General features: G+C 41.6%; 1 protein-coding gene across 1 annotated transcript in view; it reads left to right on the forward strand.

Moving 5' to 3' along the window:
* bchs (WD repeat and FYVE domain containing 3 bchs) overlaps window positions 1–21,834 on the forward strand; it is a 244,799-nt gene that overhangs the window by 153,041 nt on the left and 69,924 nt on the right. Inside the window, exons 47-51 of the mRNA XM_070538948.1 lie at window positions 6,122–6,287; window positions 10,193–10,368; window positions 15,752–15,900; window positions 18,318–18,374; window positions 18,467–18,527. Of these exons, the coding sequence (XP_070395049.1) occupies window positions 6,122–6,287; window positions 10,193–10,368; window positions 15,752–15,900; window positions 18,318–18,374; window positions 18,467–18,527 (609 nt within the window). The remainder of the gene's footprint in view (window positions 1–6,121; window positions 6,288–10,192; window positions 10,369–15,751; window positions 15,901–18,317; window positions 18,375–18,466; window positions 18,528–21,834) is intronic.

A 21,834-nucleotide genomic window follows, 5' to 3' on the forward strand; every position in this document is an offset into this window, starting at 1 on the left:
TGGATCAAGCAGCAGTGAGTCTGAAGACTCTGCCTTTTCGTCGGACTTAGACTCTGAGAGCGATGACGGCGCAAACCAGCCTGGAACATCAGTGGCTGCAGCCCGGCATGCCCAAATGTAGGGCTTGCAGTTAAATTTTTGTACTGGGATACCTGTTCAATGAAAAGCTTTGACTTTTTGTAAATAGTGCCTACTAGATGGCAATACATTTTGTATATCTCATAATTTTTATTACATATTTTTCGTAGTAGATACAAGCTTGTCTTTGGTATTATCCCACAATCTTGATTCTGGCAATTCATGTCTTTTTTATGACATATACCCTGTTAATCAAATTTTTATGCATGAAAAGTGCATTAATTCTGCTTTTTGCTTATGCATTACATAAAATATTCAGTGCAGTAGTTCCTTCAGAAAGAGAAATCCGGCATAACCCATAAAAAACCTATCTTCTCCATGGTAGGGAAACAGTTAACAGAGTTTGTCCTGGTCTTGCACCTCATAATGATGTGTGCATGAAATTTCTAAACAATCATCGGTTTCCATGTTCACACAACATGTGGTACATCTACAGCGCTCAAAAATTGAAATATGTGCGAACAGCAACAAGCAGACAACAAATGCCTTTTACGCGTGATTACATGGAAGTGCGACATGTAATCGCTCTGTATCCAGTTTATAAGCATGGAGTAGTCCCAAGGGTACGCTTTGGAATCTGAATTAAGCCGCTGTTCCAAATGCAGGTGAACCTGAAAATGAAATAACGCATTTGAGTAGTTTCTGAATTGTTCTTGTTTAATTTTCTTAACACTGCACATCATGCATCGTCGCTATGTCGTGAAATGTAAATTGCATATGTCTCCCTGTTAGTAGCAGCTGTACTGGTAGGTTTTGAAGTTTTCTGCATACATGCTAGCTTTCCCTGTTCTGCCTTGTAAGTGCACGTGGAAACTTTAGTGAATATCAGCCATTCATGCTCGTCATCTTTTGATCAACCGTGGGCCAGCATGCCACTGCTCACACAGTTGTTCAAATAAGCTACCATCAACGAAGCATGCACTAAGTGTCTCTAGCTTGCTATGTGATAACTGCTGCAGCACCAAAAGTGTGTACTGGTAACAGTTGGTGTGCTCACCCTCCTTGCAAAAATATTTCTTTGTGAAAATTTAGGGTAACATCTGTTTAAAACATCGGTAAACCAAAGTGTGGAATGCGGCCCATATCGTGAGTCAAGTTTAAATCTCCATGTGTGTTTACTATAGGATTGGCCACCTTTAACTTCCTTTGCGGCTATATCAACCATGCTATTTCGTTAGACAAGTTTGGGGCAAAGTCGGGTGTGATCTCATCATGACTAGTCTTGGCATACAAGTGCCACTTGGAAAGCGAAGTATAATCACTTTGCCAATTTATTTATTTATTTATTTATTTATTTATTTATTTATTTCAAAGTACCTTACAGGCCCCAAGGAGAGCATTGAGTAAGAGGGGCATCATTGAACAAATGACAACAGAAAACTGATACATGAGAGCTAAAAATGTGAGAGCTAAAAATGCTTACAATGATAACGTGCTTGCAAAACAGTGTTACAACATTCTGCTTGCTGCACTATGGTGTTTATACGAAGGACAAAAACGAGACAGACACATATGCGCAACATGTAACATCTCATTTTTGTCCTTCGCATAAACGATGCCATACCAACTAGCCCTAGTCAAAGCTTTATTGAACAGTGTTACAAATAAAAATGCTAAAGCAATACATAGAGTTGTCAGGAAAGGAATCAAAAGTACAGTTCACGGTAACATAAAAAGCAGCACATGACTCATGCAAAATAATGCAAATACATGTACGAGCACATAAAACAGAAACAAAATTGAAGCAACAAATTGAAAACAAAAAAAATGGGAAAGAATAAGAATGCTCAGAGAAAAAGAGACTTCAACCCGGCATACAGAACGGCGGATTGGAAAAAAAAATAGAGAGATAAGGCACATATATGACACGTATTGTATGATCATATCATAAGAAGCCAGCAAACACTGACACCAAGGACAACATAGGGGAAATTACTTGTGCTTAATAAATCAAATGAAGAAACGATAAATCAAGGGAAAGTGAAAGTGGATGAAAAAACAGCTTGCCACAAGTGGGGAACAATCCCACAACCTTCGCATCCGGCGACATTGATGCCTTCAGGTAGCATGTGTGGGTTTATTGACCGGTTGCCTTCACCCAAAAAGATCACTTCTTGTGACGCCTGCGGCAGAAAGGATGTTCCACGTCCGAAGCCAAGGTCTGTGAGTGTTGGCGCTGACTATCACTCCCAGGGTTCTACAAGGAAACATAAATACCCAAGAAAGTGGACGGGGAAATAGCGCCACGGTAGCTCAATTGGTAGAGCATCGCACGCGAAATGCGAAGGTTGTGGGATCGTTCCCCACCTGCGGCAAGTCGTTTTTTCATCCACTTTCATTTCCATTAATTTATCGTTTCTTTATTTCGTTTATTAAGCACAAATAATTTCCCCCGTGTTGTCCTTGGTGTCAGTGTTTGTTGGCTTCTTATGATATGACTAATAAAAAATCGGGCCCCTCAGTTAACCCCCTTTCTTCACGTATTGTATGATATCTCATATGTACAGGTGAATATATTTATTGTGATGAAAACTCGGAGTTCAGTAGTTGTCTGAATTTATCGTTGCTCATTTGCGTGATAGTGCGGCTAGGAAGCGAATTTTATAACCGAATTGCTCATGGTATAGCTGAGAAGTTGAATGGGTTAGTGTTTCCATAAATTCAAGTGAGGCTTAAATCATTATGAAGTTGTCATGATGTGCAAGACGCGCATTCCAGTGACAAGTTTGATAGCTTCATTTGATGAACATATCTATGGAGCAAGGACAGGAGTGATATGTCATGTCGGCTACTTAGTATTTGAAGGGAAAGGTCAAGTTTTATTTGAGTAATGCTTGACTTGTAGTTGTAAATGTGGGAAATGAATTGACCAGCCCAGTTTTCGATGGCTTCTAACATGCAGATTAAGTATTCATGGTAGGGAGACCATATAAGGACATGAACTCAAGCTTGGGGCATAGAAATGATAGGAATGCTAATTTGCAGATGTTAGATGGGCAGTTACGCAAGTTGCGACAAATGTGCCCAAGAGATTTAGAAGTGTTTGCGCATATGGTTGTGATGTGAAAAACCCAGGAAAGGCTCCAGTGTAAGATAAATGCCTAGATATTTATATACTGATGCCTGAGATACTAGATTTGTGTTTATATAATAGGAAAAGCTATGATTTGTAGTTTTTCGCTTGAATGTCATTACTTTGCATTTAGATGAGTTAAGTTTCATTTGCCAGTCTTCACACCATTTGTTAACGAGATCAAGATCCTCTTGAAGAATGAGATGGTCAAGGCTGCAAATTGGTCAATATAATGTACAATCATCGGCAAAAACATGCATGCAGGATGAGATGTTATTGGTCAGATGATTGACGCAAATAAGAAAAAGCAAGGGTCCTAGTACGCTGCCCTGCGGTACACCGGAACTGATATATGCAAGGGGTAACATAAAATTATTAAAGACTGTAAATTGCTGACAATTTGTTAGAAAGTTGTGAATCCAGGAGAATGTTAAGTAGTCTAATTTGAGAACGGATAATATGGAAATTAAGTGGCAGTGAACTACACGGTCGAAGGCTTTGGGGAAGTCGAGAAAAATGCAATCTGTTTGAAGGCTACGGTCCATGTTAAAATGTAAGTCTGTAGTGAATTCTAGTAACTGCGTCTCACATGACAAGCCTTTCCTAAACCCATGTTGGTTAATAAAGAAAAAAATTATTTGATTCGAAATGATATATGTGAGATGCAGGGATATGTTCAAGCATTTTGCAGCAAGTGCTTGTCAATGATATTGGATGATAGTTTTCTGGGGAATTCTTGCGGCCACTTTTGTGTACTGGTATCACTTTTGCAATTTTCCAGTCTAAGGGAAGCTGGCCTGATGATAACGACTGGCGGAAAATAAGACATAAAATTTTGGTAGACAGTGTGACTGTATTCTTTAAAATTTTGGAGTTAATATTATCGACACCCGAAGAACTAGTCAACTTAAAGTTATTTATGAGACCTGCGATACCATCTTCTGTTACATCGATGGATTGCATGTACTAATAATCTAGATTAGTGACTTGCGGCGAATTTGAATGGTCTTCTGTAGTGAATATGAATGAAAAAAAATCCATTAAAGATGACTGGGCATTTCTTGTCACTGATTGGAGCTTGATTACCATCACTTCGTGAAATGTGATGCGAGCCACTATTAGGTGAAATCGCCTGCCAGAATTTTTTGGGGTTGTTTTTGAGCAGTGAAGCTAGATCTTCAGAGTAGTATTTTTCTTTAGCCTCTCTTAAGACGAGCAGTAATCTTTCAAAAATGAGCTATGTTTATCCCTTACCGCAGATGAGTTTGTGCACTTTGCACTTGCGTATAGCCTTTTCTTTTTGTTTGTTAGCCTTTGAAGGTACTTCGGGAACCAAGCGTTCTGTCTATCGCCTGTTATGATTAGAGGGATATGTGTTTCCACTAAAGCACACAGCTTTTCTTTAAACAGAAGCCAGTTTTCATTGACTGACTGAGCAGAAAACAAAGCTAAAAAGGTGCCAGAAAGAAATGTCTCCAGTTCTTTGTTAATTTTGTCATAGTCTCCTTTGTTGTAATCGCGGGTGGTTTTGTTTGAGACGCAAGTAAATTGCAAGGACATCTTAAGAGTAAGTTGTAGTAGCTTGTGATCGCTGAAACCATCTAAGCAAACAACTTCACCAACTGTTTGAGGGGCGTTAGTGAAAACTAAATCTAAATTGTTAGTGCACTGGGTGGGCTGGATAATCATTTGGAATAAGTGGAAGTCTAACATTAAAGAAATGAACTTCATTGATGTATGACCAGAGGATGATAGGTTATTCCAGTTGATCAAAGGAAAGTTAAAGTCACCAAAAAGATAGACGATATCAGCTTGACAGAGCTCAAGAGCTTCAGAAATACTATTACACAGTTTGACAAGAAAGTACTGGTTTGTATAGGGAGGACGATAACAGCATCCTATCACGAGCTTGTTCCTGTAGGTTTGACATTCAGTCCATACTATCTCAATACTGGAATCTGCATTAATAACTTGTGAGGTAACTGTTCTTTTGATACCCAGGAGTATGCCACCACCTCTCTTTTTCAGTACAGTCACACACCTTAACATGTTAAATGTTGTATCGTGTGAAAATATATCATTATTTGTTATTTCAGGGTGTAGCCATGTTTCAGTAAGAACAAGAATACCTCAACTGCAGTCATCAAGAAATGAGGCAATAGCGCCGCGTTTAGGCAACAGACTTTGGATATTTTTGAAAGATATCGATAATAATGGTGCAGTTACAGATGGCTTTGACTTTCTATGGTTCACATCATGCAGTGTGGTTTGCTGCTATTTCCCACAATTTTTAAAATTTTATTTATTTCCCACTATTTCCCAATGGAGGCAAGGGCACAGGTGGTTTGCTTAAATAGCATCAACTTCAGTCACAGCCACAATATTTGTGACATGTCTATGTGGATCACTGCTGACCGCCTCCAAAAACTTTAGCAATACATTGTATGGTATTTTAAATTTCATTTGCTGTTGTATGCTATTTCTCTGGATAACAATAGTGGTGTCAGGAAATACTCAGAATGACTTACCATATGTAAAAAAAAAAAAATGATGTAATTTGAAAAATTTGTTGGGCAATGTGTGCACATAAAGATAAAGTGGTAATTTTATGCAATTTTGGAGCTAATGACGGCAGTGTTTAAGCAACGTCATTTCACTGAAGCTTGGTACTTGCAGTAGTTTCTCAAAACTGAGAACACAGAAGTGTTTAACTGGTATTCTGTATTTGTAGTAGATGTTGAATGCCATCTTTGTTGAAGTGTTCATTGTTGCTTTATATATATTGGGCCTTCCTGTTTTCCTTTTCGCTTTCCTAAATTTACAGAACTGCTATACTACTGCTTTTTGTAAAAGTTTTTGCTTAATATAATGCAAGCGGATATTTTTTTTTCCTTTTCATGTATATGACAGCGTGCCTTGAAGTACAAGGTTGCCACGAGCTTCGATAGCAAGGAATATTACAAGCATTGCCGGCCAGACAGCCTTGTGGAGCATGACACTTTCTCCCCAGATGTCATTTCTATCACCTCTGATGACTGGCCTCAGGAAGGGGACAGCACTGAGGAGCGAGAAATTGGTTTGTTCTAGTGTAACTTTCTGTGTGCATGCTTGAGAGTCGAGTGGCTTATGAATATTATTTTCCTTTTACCTGTTGCTAGCATCAGGTGCATGGCTGTGTGCCTTAGAGTGGAATTCATATGTGATGACAGTATCTTCATTTGGTTCACACTGTTATGAGGGTCTCGCATAAAGCACACCACCCTACATCTGTGATGCTGTTCAGTGACTTAAGCCACTACAAAAGAGGGCCATCATTTTACTTGACAGATGCATACTTCATGTTAGCCTATAGAGAAATCAAGTGATGCTTGCTTCAGGTGCTTTTGATGTTGGTCCTGATACATAGTAGCATGTGACCTTGGGATGCTTGGAACATAGGGCCAGTGGCAGTGGCATAGGGCCTTTGGCATAGGGCTTGGCATAGGGCCCTGGCATAGGGCCTTTGCCAGTGCTAATTTCATCAGGATACATTTGGTGTTCGCTAAGTCTTCTCTGAGAATAGTATGTCTACAGGTCCCACACCACTTCCTCATCACTGGGCAAAGAGCTGTCCCTCCAGGCCAGATAAATACCCACACATTTTATTGCATACTGATATTGTCAGGGTCAACCACAGGCTCCACAAATATGCGAAAAATCTTGTACAGGTGACGATGCATGGCAAGAAAAACAAATTAAAAAGAAATAATATCATTAGCAATAGCACTGCACTGTGTCAGTTGCAGCTTCATTCTTCTTTAAAGGTTGCCTGTTACACTGCAATTGAAAATAGTGTGTTTCATTTCTTGACTTAAGAAAAACAACTATACCTAGAAGTCGTACCCCCCAGCACCTCTTAACTCTTGGCTGTTGCAGATTCTTTCCATTTTCGAACAATTTCTTGCTTGTTTCTCGCCTCCATCCTTCTGCATTTTTGAGATCATCCACTGTCGCATGCCATTGCTACAGTAAAAGCTCATTAATTTGAATTCCGCGGGGATGCTACGAAAATTCAAATTATGCAAAATTCAAACTAGTGAAAGTCAGAAAAAAATTGCTCGATTAAGGCTCGTATATAGTCTGACGTAGCAGGAGCGCGCGCGCGCACATGCTACGTCTCGTTGGCAAGAACAGCAACGTCTGTAGTTCGAAGCACTGCCGCAGCGAACGTAACCGGATGCGACCAATGCAGTTCGACATGCCCGATATCGAGATGGCTCTTGCACCATCCGCACATTCATCAAGTCAAGCCACAATTCATGGTATGGAGAAAAAAATAGGTGCCCACGCCACTTCATTGACGGTCTCAGACAGCCGTTCAAAGCACCGCATGGGTTGGGGATTGTTCTGCGCATGCTCCGAAATGAGCCGCCGACGGCGTGCCACCTACGTCAAAGTCTAGAGGTACTAGAGGGAACGGCATTTCGGCTGGCACAGCGCAACTGGCGTTGCGTGACTAGCCACAAGCGATGCCCGCCGAAAACGTCGGACTATAAAAGCTTTTTTGCTCTGCATCCGCTCGCCGCAGGAACAAGAGCTGCACTCTAAAATGCATTTGCGAAACGCACCACAACCTGCTACGACGTTGGCGTCCGTTGTACTTTCGTAGCTGCACCGACTGCACGCTGCCGAGTTTCACTATACGTATATGCAGTGTCCAAACACATATTCCAGCGATGCTTTCCTTGGAGTAATAGCCACAAATCTCAAAGGCTATGCTTTTTGGTACTGCGAGCGCCAATAAACATTATGACCGCCATGTTTTAGACATTACCTGAAGCGCAATCAGGGTTCATACGGAGCGCGCCACGCAACCAAATGCGCGCTCTGAACAACGATCCCCGATTGCGCCCCTGGTGCCACTTCTCTGCGCAACATCTTGTAAAGAAAGAGCATAGCCTCCAAGATGTAACATGAAAGAAAAAAAAAACATGCAGTGCTGCGTTCGCATTTTTATCTTAACGGTCTTGAGAGAGGGAGAGAAGTGACCTACAACAGAGGCATTGGTCATGCCTGGCCAGGTGCAAACTCGTCTCTCTCCAGTCAGGCCTAAACAAAGGGCCGCATATGGAAAGAGCAAAGATGCACGGCGACGCCAGCGTCGCAACGTGCTCCTGTGCACTAGCATGTTCCCCATCCACGATGGCGCTGCAGTTGAAGTAACGGTGGCGGTGCAGATCTCAGTGGGAATTAGCGGGACTCGTTACATATGGCTTTCAATATATTTTTGGACGGACCGTGGCGGCTACTTCGAATTATCCAAAATTTTGTATTAACGAGCTTTTACTGTATAGTTCTCTCTGCATCATTCTTTTTTTTTTTTCTTGTACACTTTGCTAACCACGGCAAGCAGCTCAGTCAGACATTTGTTCTTTCTCTGTTGGTCCTTTGCTTTGTTCAGGTTACTCATATTTTTACTTCATATGTTCATTATTAGTGCAGTCGTGTGGTTGTTCACTTTTGGGCAGCACAATCACCTCATTACCTTTAGGTTTCCACAAAGTTTGTTGTGTTGTATTTTTAAATGCCATGTACTGGCTTTCTCATTATACATGTTCCTGCTATTGTGGATGCCTTCAGATGCAATGTGCCACGATACTATGCAGAAATAGATGATTTTGAAATTTCACTTGTTTTCGGGTCTCTTTGAAGAGGCCACGACACCAAATTTTTTAGCTTTTATGATGTATCGCATGTTAAACCATTACACATCCCACACAAAGCTGGCAAAACATTAATGTATTCAGTGCAGTATAAAACTTGTTTTTTAATTTTTTTATGTTGTAGTAGAACCATACATAAATCTGGCAACACTGATCGGTGTCAAAATGAAGTGTGTTTTGCGCGGTCAATGTGTGTGGTATATGCATGGTTTCGTTTTTGCATGTACGTCTGGGCAGTCAGTCCGAGATGCATTCCCATAGCAGTGGGCATGCATTCTCTCAGCATGGCACGCACATGATTTTTGGAATGCTTTAGAGCAGATGACTAAACGGTGGCCTGGCGCTTCTTGATGTCACACAAGCCATGCCGAAATGGCATTTGCCGTCTGTGGCAGGGGCTTCAAAGCAACAATTTCAAATTGAAATTTCATGTTGAGATGTGCCTTGAGAGTCCAGTTTGTGTACAACCATATTGGCCCCTCTACTCTGTTATAATGTTAGACTGAGAATAGTTGGATGACAGTATTCTTGTATTTTGTTAGTACGTTTCTTTCCACGGTTCCCTGTACATTTTGCCATTTGCAAAATGAAGCATCAGTTGTCTTTGAGCACTCATATCAACGATCATGTTATTTTTTGTTTCGGTAGCCTTTTGGGAAATGGTAAAAATGAGCCTGCCAAAAATTTCTATTAGTGCTGTTGCAGCCCACAGTGCAGGGGTTCTTGCTACCACAATTGTGATGCAGTGCTCAAAGACACAAAATGGTGTGTGCAACGGGAGAGTACAACAACACACATGTGCTCCTGCAGGAGCAGCTTCTCGTCGCGACATGAGCCATCTTTCCACCCGACAACATATGCACCGCTAGTAGAAGCGCTGTAACCAGCACAGAGATTTGGAAGCACAGGGTGCCTGTCAAGCTGTAATATACAGCTAGAGAGCCAGAATTAATTCCATTATAGCTGCATACAAAAGGAAATCTAAAGAATGTGTTGTTAGTTCACAATAGGTGCATCAGTCCTAGTTTGCATTTTGCTTGAACTAGCATAATATGAATACTGTGACAAACTGTTTAGTGCAGCATTTGTGCACTTAGCTCATGAAGTGCTGTATATTAGTTCTGTGAATTCTGGGTATTTTTGATGTCCTCCTAGTTTGGTAGTGTTAACTTTCATTGCTCTTATTTAAGGAAAGGAAAAACTGCTGTTGGTACTCTTGCTGAGAATGTTATCTGCTTGTGCGAGAATCGTGTTACCTATTCGTTTCTGCAATGCCCAGGTTTTCAAAGTCTGCGCACTAGACTGCAAGTAAATCGCAGCGTCAGTGGTGAGCAGGACGAGGACAGTGAAAGCCTGGACCCTGCGTTGGACGCTTCAGAGCAGGAGGGTGCTGCTCGTAAGGATGAATCACCAGACAACCAGAGTGTGCTTCGCCTCCTAGAAAAAGGCGAAAAGGTGCGTGGAATGAGTTCGTCAAGAACAATACCATAGTGCAAATGAGGGAAATTTGTAGGCCTTGGAAATTTAAGAGACGGAAGTTTAACTGCGACTCTTTTTAGAATAGCTGTTAACTCAAAGCTAAATAATTTCTTCCTTTTCCCTTTCTTCCTCCTTTTACTGTTCTTCTTCTCTCTCCTTTATTCTCCTTTCTTTTGTTTTTAGAATGGGTGTTAACAAAAAGCTAAAAGTTTCACTGTAGAAATTTTACTTGAAGTGGTGCCTGGAGTCATTATGACATGCAGTTCATTTTCTCAATACATCACAGTTTCCTTATTTACATGATTCTAAAGCTTAGCTCCTCCGCTTCTGCTGCACTCTTTGTTGACTTTTTCTGTGTGTGCATGTCTGAGTTTGTCCATTTGTAGAAAGAACGAGAACAGGTGAATGTGTGCAGTTTCTTTTCCTGTTAATATGTTTCAGTGTGCATTGTTCACATTAGATCTGGAAACAAGAACAAAACCATACAGGGTCCATTATGAAAGTAATGCAATTTTTCTGGGAAAAATAGATTTATTGACCAGACCTGTCCAAATGGTTAAAACTCTTCAAAATACTCTCCCCCTGCATCAATACACTTGCGGAAACATACCTGCCACACCCGGAAGGCACCCTGAAAGTCCTCGACGGGAATGTCTCTCAGGAATGCTGTAACATGCTTTTGGATGTTTTGCACGATCTCCCAATGCTTTCGTTTCAGCGCCCTGTTCAGTCGGAGAAACAAAAAAAAGTCACACGGAGCCAAGTCGGGGCTGTAAGGGGTATGGGGAACCACTGGGGTGTTGGTCCGGGCCAGGAAGTTTGTAACAGTGAAGGACGTGTGGCTGGGGGCATTTTCATGGTGGAGCTTGACTGTGTCTTTGATGTCAGCCCTCACGCGCGCGACTCGGCATTTCAATCTCTTGAGCACCTCCAGGTAAAAGGGTGAGTTGACAGTTTCTGCCTGCTGCACAAACTCAAAATCGACAATTCCTCGTGCATCAAAGAAGACAATGAGCATCGTTTTGATGTGAGACTTGGTCATTCACGCTTTCTTTGGGCGGGGGGATGGTTTTGTCTGCCACTCGCTGCTCTTCCTTTTCAATTCTGGGTTGTACTCGAACATCCAAGATTCATCTCCGGTTACGACAGAGTTAAGAAAGTCTGGCTCACTTTGAATCAAATCCAACAATCCTTGACAGTGCAAAACTCGAAGTTCTTTCTGATCTTCCATCAACACTTTCGGCACAAGCTTCGTGCAGACCTTGCACATTTGCAGATCCTTGGTCACTATCCCAGGTCACTACCGGCTGCGTTGGCGGGGCAGAGCCCTCGCCACATTTCCCGACCGGTTTTACCGCACTGCCATGGATAGTCGCATCATAATAAAATCATGCGCATTACTTTAATAATGGGCCCTGTATGTGTGACAAATTGCACCATCACCAAGTCAACATGACTGCTACAAATAGTCATAGTTGGCACACATGAAGCATTTCTGTGAATCAGCTTTCTTATACTTTGTTCATCCATGTTGTGTTCCACTCTGTGACCTTACTTGCTGAATGCTTTGGCACCATTATTAAGGTTTCACCTGGTAAAGTGAGATATTCACTCCAATCTTTTATTCTCCCTGCTTTTATTTACACTCCCGGCTTTCATTTAAAGGCATTATATTCAACTGTATGCAACAGTTTGTTCCAAAGATTGCAAGGAAGGCAACGCATCAGAATCCCTGGATTTCCCTTGAGACATTGCACCAGCAACGCAAGCTTAAACGGCTTAAAAATTCTGCAAGAATGAAAACTTGGTAAGAATTCCGAAAGGGTCATTGAGGAAACGTCAAATAAATTAAAACAAATGATCATAAATGACAAAGAGAATTACTTTAATGTACAGCTTCCTAGTTTTATGAAAACGTCTCCAGGGAGATTCTGGAGGATGATGACTCATTCTTCTTCCCTGTCCGATATCTTTATAATAGACTGTAAGAGTGTACACGATGAGCAGGTTGTATGTTCTGCTTTAAACAATCATTTCAGTAGTGTATTCATAACGGATGATGGTTGTCTGCCTTCTTTTTACATGGATTTGCCTTCCATTCCTGATATTGTTATTTCTGAGAATGGTATATGTCACTTACTGGTAAAAATTGATGAAAATTCCTCTGTCCAGATGGTATACCAAATGCCTTCATAAAACGCTATGCTGAGTGGTGTGTGAAATAATTAGAAATTTTGTTTAGTAAATCGCTTCAGGATGGCATGCTTCCAAATGACTGGAAAACAGCAATAATCAAACCCTTACTTAAATCGGGAAGTAAGAATTGTATAAAAAACTATCGATTAATTTCAATGACTTCAACAACATGCAAAATTTTTGAACACATAATCTATAAGTGTGTAATCAGTTTCTTTGATGAGCATTGCGTATTGACAAACGCTCAACACGGATTTCGGCAGGGCTTTTCCACAAACACTCAGTTAGTAGAAACAATTCACAATTTTGCCAACACAATAAATAATAGAAAACAAACCGATGCTATGTTCATGGATTTCAGTAAAGCATTCAACAAAGTAGCCCACAGTAAGTTACCTTACAAATGAAGTTTTATTCTTAGAAACGATAAGCTATTAAAATGGATACAAGCATACTTAATGAACCATTTCCAATTTGTTAGGATAAACCAGACTGCCTCCAACACATTACCTGTTGCTTCTGATGTTTCCCAGGGATTCGTGCTGGGTCCTCTTTTATTCTTTCTTTATATAAATGACACTGACAATAATCTATCTGTCAAAATTAAACTTTACGCTGATGACTGTATAATATATGATGAAATTAACTCACCCCAAGATCAAATCAGGCTAAATAGTTACTTTGGCAAACTAGTTGCGTGGTGCCATCAGTGGCAAATGGCTATGAACTATGAAAAAAACGTCTTTATGAGAATAACACTAAGGAAAAAGCCCCTTCTCCTCCACTATTTTGCCCAGAACATTTATATCTTCGAAGTATCTCACTGTAAAGATCTCGGTATACACATATCTCACAATCTTTCCTGGTCAAAACATACTGACACTGTAATGGCTACTTGTCTTCGCAAATTGTTCACCCTCAGCCGATCGCTGAAATTCTCCGCACCAGCTATCCGCCTCCTGGCATATAATACAATAGTTTGTCCTACTTTAGAATATGCAATAATCATTTGGGATCCCTACACAAGAACAAATATAGAAAAATTAGAATTCAAAAGAAAGCTGTCCGATTTATCTACAATGCTCATAGTCGAACTTCTATAACAAATCTCCTTTAACGTAGTGGCTTCTCTTTGATCACAGAACAAAATCGTGTTTCCTGATTAAAGTTCTTTTTTCAGCTAATAAATGGCCACTACCATATTGATACCTCACACATCTTAACACCTTTAACTGGTTATGCTACTCATCGTAAACACTCCCTAGCAGTAACCCCGTTAACACCGCATAACAGCTGCTTCAAATACTCTTATTTTACAAGAACAATAGTTGATTGGTATAAACTTCCTGATGAAGTCATTACAATAAATTCTTTATCCCGTTTTCAGGCACACCTGCATTCATGACTCAACCGCGCATAGTTTATTTGCACCTTTTTTTCATGCATTCTGTCCTTTTGCCATGTTGAATTCAAGTGTCGGCATGGTTGCTTGAACTGTATGTTTGTATGAATGCACGTACTTGTATGTTCCCACTCTGCTAAGATCTTGTAAAAGATCGCATTATCTATAAATAAATAAATAAATAAATAAATAAATAAATAAATAAATAAATCCTGGGATTGTGCCAGAATGGCTTTGCTCACATGTGTGGTTCAAGGAGTGGTCTTTCACACATGTAGATTTGCTTGCACAGTGCGCTAGGAATGTCAGCATGTGTAAGCCTGCAGCTACGGCCAGTACGTCGACTTGTTAAACCCAAATTCAGCATGACGTGACATTCTACTTAGGTACCTAAAATGTATAATGCAACTTAATTGTAAATGTCACTGGGCTAGTTGTGTTCAAACAGGCAAAAAAAAAATTTTTTAAATAAGCAGTTACAGCATCAAGAGCCTGACCAGTATTGTGCTCTATCACATTTTTTTGCATATCATTGTATAATGCTTTTCCATGTTATACTGTATATCATTTAGCTTCAGGGAAGCTAGCTAATAAATCATAGGTGGGCTTTTGCTCATTGCAAAACTTTTTCAAGCACTAATTTCCACCTAAACTCCTTAAGCAAGACTGAGGGGGGAAAAATATTGTTAGTTTGTTGCATGCAATATTACCCTGTTTAAACATCTATCATTGGTGTGTGCAAGAAAGTATGGTCAGGTGAAGTATCAGGCTATAATGAAGAAGGAAGTGCAGTTTTTACTTGTAACTGGTTTATTTCATCCAACTGCACCTTCAAGGCTTTAAAGAATCCTTGATTGACATCTACCTCTTCTGTCAGCTCCACACGTTTCCTTAGCACTTGAAGTGATTAACAGTGGGTGAGAAACAAGGCAAGCTTGAGCCTGGAGCCAACGTCTTGACGAGGTCAGGCGAACAACTGCTTTTCTTGGCTGTGTTTATATAGCTCTCACACTTCCTAGAGACGAGCACAAGCGGGCACAAAAGAGTAAGGTAAAGGCTGGTGGCATGGCTTCTGGCAGTTTTCCCGCAGCTAGTTTGTGATAAAAACATCCAAGACAGCCTACAACAAGAGCTAAAAATCTATGGTAGAATAACTCACATTCGCCACTACAGAAGCTGCTGCAATCAGCAAATAGCCTGTTCCATCAACTGCATCTGTGGTGTCAGGAGGCTTAACCTGACCAGTATTCTTTCGAGTTTGAATTTTTACACAGCTGCATTTGTATGCATAGAATTTACAACTTTGGCGCCAGTGTCTATGGGAGCTGAAAGTATGGTAGCACAGTAAGCATGGGATTCTTGGGCAGTGCCTCGTATGTTTTGCCTAAACTTTTTCCTTCCGACATCAAATAGCTTTGCAACTTAGCAAATTGATCATTTTCAGCAAAATATTGCATTATACTAAATGCAACGATTTGCAGTGATCTTGCATGTGCACAGAGACTTACTGTCTTGCTGTACTTGAAAAACTTAAATTTCTAGGAAATTGAATAAATAAAATGTGAAACGAAAATGTAATAATAATGCCACGAGAACGTTTGAAACGACAAGTGCAAAGAATTGGTAAATATATGTACTGCCCATTGTTCCAGCTGAACTATCGCAGTGCCATAGTTCCCTCCAGTAATTTTTGTAGAAACTCTGATTGTACTACGCAGGCTTGTGGTCGCAGTTTGTCACAAAGGCTGACTCTCATTTCAGATCACCCACATGTTCCGGTGTGCACGGGTGCAAGGCCTTGACACATGTGAAGGCCTATTGCTGTTTGGGAAAGAGCACTTTTATGTTGTAGATGGTTTCACATTGCTGAAGACCAGGGAAATTCGAGACATTGACTCACTGCCAGCCAAGTAAGGGGTTTTCCAGAACTCATTCTTGCATGAGAATGGGCTCATGCTTCTACCAAGAGACCGATTTCGCGGCGAATTTTACTCTATTGCCGGTGCTGCTAAGCATGTGGGTAGCAGTAGTCTTTAGCAAGCTGAAGGGCAACTGTCATAAGAACCATGTTGTGTATGTACCATGACAAACCCATTTAGCCCTCGAGACCAAAAGGCAGGGACGTGTTTAAGTGTGGAGTTTAATCATGGAGTTCTGCAGTGGGTTATGAAGGATGTCGTAGTGGAGGGCTGCAGATGAATTTTGATGACTTGAGGTTTTTGAACATGCACCCAAAGCACTGTACATAAGCATTTTTGCATTCTGGCCCCATTAGAATGCAGCCACTGTGACTGGGTTTGAGCCCACACCATCGTGCTCAGCAGCACAATGCCATAGACACTAAGCCACCACATCAGGTAATAAATAGATTGTGAAATAGAAATGGGATTTGAGACATGGCCGTTCCCCCTCACCAATTTTCCCTAAATTTGGCTGGAAGATCCACAGTGGCATGCACCTCGGCATAGCCCTCAACAGCCCTGGACCCATGTACAGGCAGAAAATGGCAAGGATTACTGTCATCATAGCACCAGCAGGGCTGCTGTGCATAGGCTCTGAAGGGGGTGAAATCGGTCTATTGAATCTCAAGTAGTGCTCTGCTCCTAGAGCCTTTTTTATATATAAATAAGTCAATAAGTGCTGAATTATTTTATATTCTGAGTTGCTAAATTCAAATCTGTATTTGCTTTTTATATAGTACAAAAGTGGTGTTTAAGATATTAATAATTTCATGTTCTTAGTTTAACTCTTTCCGTACCGTGCCCATTGGGCATCATTAGCCCGCTAACAATGGTTTGAAACGCCAGCTTTGAGAGTTTCCGTGCCAACCGCAGCGACACTGTGCTATTGGATGGGAAGGAGGAGAATTATATTTTTGTTTGCTAAGCAGTTCGCTTTTTTCCCCTCAGGTGGTGATTTTTTAACATGCTCCGAAGTTTTCGCAATCGTCAAAGTAGAAAGCACTAACGGCCACCCGCTATTGATGGTTTGAAATGCCGCTTTCGAGACCTTCCACGCACGCCGCTCATGGACATTCTGCGCCGTAGGGCGTGAAGGAGGAGATCTATATGTTTGTTTCGCAAGCATGTCGCTTTTTCCCAACAAGGCGTTAATTTTTTAACACACTCCGAAGTTTCGCTGATCGTCAAAGTAGAAAGCAAAAAGGACCGCCTCTTGGAGCGGTCTGTGTGCTTCGAAAGATGGAAGATCTTGGGATTCCACTGTGTTTTCGGCTGATTTTGTCAATGGATTGAGCAGTAGCGAGTCTGAGGATGTAGTCTTACCAACGGACTTTGAGAGCGGCGTCGACGCAAGCCATCGCAGAACATCGGCGGCCGCAGCCCGGCACGCCAAGCTGTAGTGCTTGCACTTAAATTTTTGTAATGGAATACCTGTTCAATGAAAAATTTTGTTTTTTTATGATATGGTGCCTATTAGATGGGAAAACATTTTGTGTATCTCGTAATTTTTGTTACGTATTTTTCTTAGTAGATACAAGCATGTCTTTACAAATTTTGTTCAGTTTTATCCCACAATCTCAATTCTAGCAATTTATATCTTTTTTTATGATGTACATCTTGTTAATAAACCTTTTATGTGGGAAAAGTGCATTTATTCTGCTTTTTGCTTATGTATTACTTAAAATATTGATTGCAGTTGTTCCTTAAAAAAAAAAAAGAAATTTGGCGTGACCTACAAAAAACACCTATTTTTTCCATGGTACGGAAAGAGTTAAGCTGACTTAGTTCAGAAAACCTGTAAATACCTTGTATTAAAAAGTAGTGGAATGATTTAGAATTTATAATGCATGCTATAAACAAGAGTGAAAGTTTGTCTACTTTGAACTAAAGCTATAGGACAACAAATTTGTAGATGTAAAATTTTCTTTGACATTTCAAAAATTTGTTTTAAGAACTTTTTGTGATGATAATCACCAATATATTTGTTCTTTTGTACTCCACCAGAGTTCATCTTTCTAACAAAAAAATATTACAAGAAAGAAAGGAACTGCAGGGCTAACAGTAGTAGAACCAGATATAATGCTCCTACAATATTTGGAAGGGATTTCAATTTAGCTGTGAAAAAAAAAAACTAAGCTAAATGAAAAATAAGCTTACATAAAGTAGCACATCAAACAAACAAAGCAACTTTCATCTCAATTTATCTATTCATTAAATAGTGCACAGGGTGCCTGCCTTCTTCTGTTAATGACAAGGCTGTTTGTTTGTTTACTTTTTTTTTCTAGCATTCTTATGTTTTGTAAAACAAATGAAAAAATGTGACCGAGAACACTTGCCACTCTTTTCTCTCTTCTCTCATTTTGCAGCATGCATGATCCAATTATTCCAAACTCTTCCCCAAGGAGCAAGCACCAGAAGAGAATGTACGTAACCAAGTTTTAAAATGGTTGGAAACATGCAAAAACAAATGTAAAGCAAATACAACTTTTTTTCTGGTCCTCACTTTCTCATTTAGGTGCAGCAAATTTTCGTATGATGACATACGTGAAGTGCACAAGCGACGCTACCTTCTGCAGGTAGGTTGTTATGAACTGTTTGTTTACAACATATATACGATGTTTACAATGTTCGAATGTGCACCTTCTTGATTGCAACAGCAGTTATAAGGACATTCGAGGCGCGTTCACGCCATTTTGCTGTCACAGTACTGACAGCGTGTGTGTCATGGATCTCCTCCGGAGAACACTCTGGCCGAAAGAATGGACTAGGCGACAGGTGTACCCACACGGATGCACATTTAATACAACCCACGCGACACAAACACCAGCACACAAACCTAACAAAACTAACACGCAAGATACAAAGACTATCAGTACACACGACCCGGTAACACTGCTACTAGCGTTCTACTGTTAGTGGTTGGCGTTCGTGCTCACGTCTGGTTCGGTGCGGATGTGGAGTGGTATGAGTCCCGTAGCCGGCGTCGGAGTGACGTTCGCTGTTCTAGAGCTGGCGTCGCTGGCGGCGTCGTTGGCTGCGTCATACACGCTCCCGGTCCAAATGCCCGTGGAGGTGTTGCCGATGATGTTGGCGTTGGGGCCCCACCCAGAAGAGTGGCAACAGCGCTGGAGATACCCCTGGCCGTAGCAGGTGGTAGTGTCCTCCATGGACTTTCCAGAACGGGCTCAGGAACGGCAGGAAGTCTGCGGTGCGAAGCCGTAGAATGCGAGCTCACCGGAGCAGTAGCCGGCGACGCTCTCTTCCAACCGAACCATCTCTGACCCACCGAGCCTCTGCTGCTTTGTTCCTCCCGCCCGTGGCTCGCCCTTCCTCGCCCTTTTAAAGCCTTCACGTTAGTCCACGTAATCCTTCTCTTTGTCTTCTTCTCTTTGTCTTCTTCTCTTTGTCTTCTTCTCTTCTCCTCCACTAATCGCTTTCCACCTCACCAGATACTTCTTTTTCTTCTCTTCTCCACCAATCATCTCTTCTCACCTCACTGAGTACTTCTTTATCTTCTTTAGTCTTCGGTTAATCCACATCATCCTTAACGCCATCCTCGTCGTCTTCTTGAAACCTTTCTTTGTTTATAATTTTATTTTGGTCTCCCTCTTATATGTGACAGTGTGTCCAGCCTGCACGTGGAGGTTTAGAAGGTCCCCAGAGACATGCAATGTGTTTGGCTACAAAAATGATGAAGCCAAGTGGATGCATCATCACGCTCTGCTATATCGGATCTGCAGCAGAGCCAGGGCAGCATATTGTCTTGTGCTGCTAGTATGAAAATTGTGTGCACGCACGTTAGCATTCCTGCAGAGCAGGTGTGTGCGTACCATATTGAGATGCATTTATTGATCTGGATGGAACAAACAGTAAATGTCAAGTTAGCATGAACAAACGCCATCGATTGTTTGTTGATGCCCACAAACGCCAACGGTTTTTCATCGGTCTTGTATTGTGCACCATTGAGCTGCAATGCCTTAACACTGCTTACGACGTTCCTCATTGTACCAGCATTGTGAGATGCCCGATATCTGCCAGAGCACTATTTCTTCTGCACAGCAGCAGTTGTCTCACATGCTGCATCGCGTCAACATGTCACCATCATGTATTGTTAGAACATCGTCTGAACTGCTTGAGAGCAATGCTAAACCTTGTTATTGCTTTGAATACTTCAACTTCAGGCAAAACTGTAAACGTTATTTTGAAGAAGCTTACTAAAACTGGCGTGCATGTCAAATTTACTTGATTGGGGATACATTGACTAGATGTCTGTTAGAGCTCCCTGGTCGCTGCCATAATGCCCTCTGGTCTGCGATAAACCCAGATGAACCCCTTCTCAAAAGCACTGCAGAAGTGGCAGCGCGTGCACTTTTTACTCCCATGCAACACTCCAGACAGAAGTTGCCCACTCCTTCCATTCGAAAGGTCTTCACTCCCCACACCTTACATGAGCATGAAGTTTGCTCAGCATTGAGCTCTTCCTGCGTGCATTTCTTTACACAAAAAGACACTTTGCATGCTTACACTACAGTCGAACCCTCCTATAACAATATTCAAGTGCCACAAGAATTCCATTGTTATAACCAATAATTGTTATAACTAGGTTGCATGAAAAAAAAGCAAAATGGAGGATGGCGTAGCTGTTCCGAGCAAACTGTAATTGCAGGGAGACCAGTTCTCCCCACCACCTTTCTTCATCCAGCTTCGGATTATGGTGACTCATTTAGCTGTTTAACTCTGCTTCCTGCGTGCTCCAATCACATGTTGTTAACAAGCCGCGGCTGTCGGCATTCGAGAATGGCACTGCTATAACAACTGCAAAGAGGGGTCACGGGCGGCAAATGACACTCAAGCTCCGCCGAGGCATCGCTTTGGTGGCCGCAAGAGGTGCCTTTTATCTAAAAAAAACGCTGGGATGTGATCACCACAAGCATCTCGCCACAAACTTCCCACTGGCTTGCACAAGAAAACCGCATGTCTGTCAGCCTTGCTTGCTTTATGCTAAGCTTGCCGATATCCTTCTCCAAGGCATCCAAGTGCTCCACGTAGTGAAGCGGAAGGTCCCTCGCGAGAGCAAGCCCATGAGGGACTTAATCATCTGCAGGACCATCTGCAGGGACAATGTTGAGGCAGCCTGCCCTACCGTCTCAGCGCTGCCGTCGTGGTCGTCACTGTCGCTATCTGATGCAAGCACGTTTGCGAAGATCACTTCATTGGTTAAAAGCACTTCATTTCCAAATCTATAGCAGTGCGCTTTCTTTTCACCGGCAACGTCGTGCATTGCCGATGATCAGCAGGCGGATCAGCCATCTTCTGTTTCAGCGGTGAGTTACAACAAACAGAGACAGGCACGAGCGACTTAATCCATTAGCAGAATTGCGCAGAATGAGGGCCATAGAATAAAGAACAAGAGGGCCCAGTGAGCAATCTGGGAGCAGCACCGGCAGTGTTGTCAGTGCAGTTGGTGCGGTCCATTCATGTGTCGGAGGGTGGCACGGCGCAGAGCTATGGGTGCAGCCCATTTGTGTTCGGAGTGGTGGAAGGGCGACGAGAGAGATACTCTAGAGGCTGAAATGCATCTCTCGTGGAGAGAAGCACATGGCGGCACTTGGGGTGGTGGGCAATCATGCAGCAGCTCACATTTTACTTTTTACTTTTTTTTCTTTTCAATGATTTCACGTTCCATTACCTTTCGGCACGGACACTGAACAGCCAGACTTCATCGTTATAACCGATAATGCGGCATGGAGACATTGTAGTAAACGCGTTATTTCTCCATAGACAACATACAAAAGTTGATATTGCAGCAGCTTTTCATTGTTATAACCGACATATTGTTAAAACCGGTATCGTTATAAGTGAGTTCAACTGTACCTCCTCGTT

Source organism: Dermacentor albipictus, chromosome 1 (genome assembly GCF_038994185.2).
Source record: "Dermacentor albipictus isolate Rhodes 1998 colony chromosome 1, USDA_Dalb.pri_finalv2, whole genome shotgun sequence".
Lineage (NCBI taxonomy): Eukaryota > Metazoa > Arthropoda > Arachnida > Ixodida > Ixodidae > Dermacentor > Dermacentor albipictus.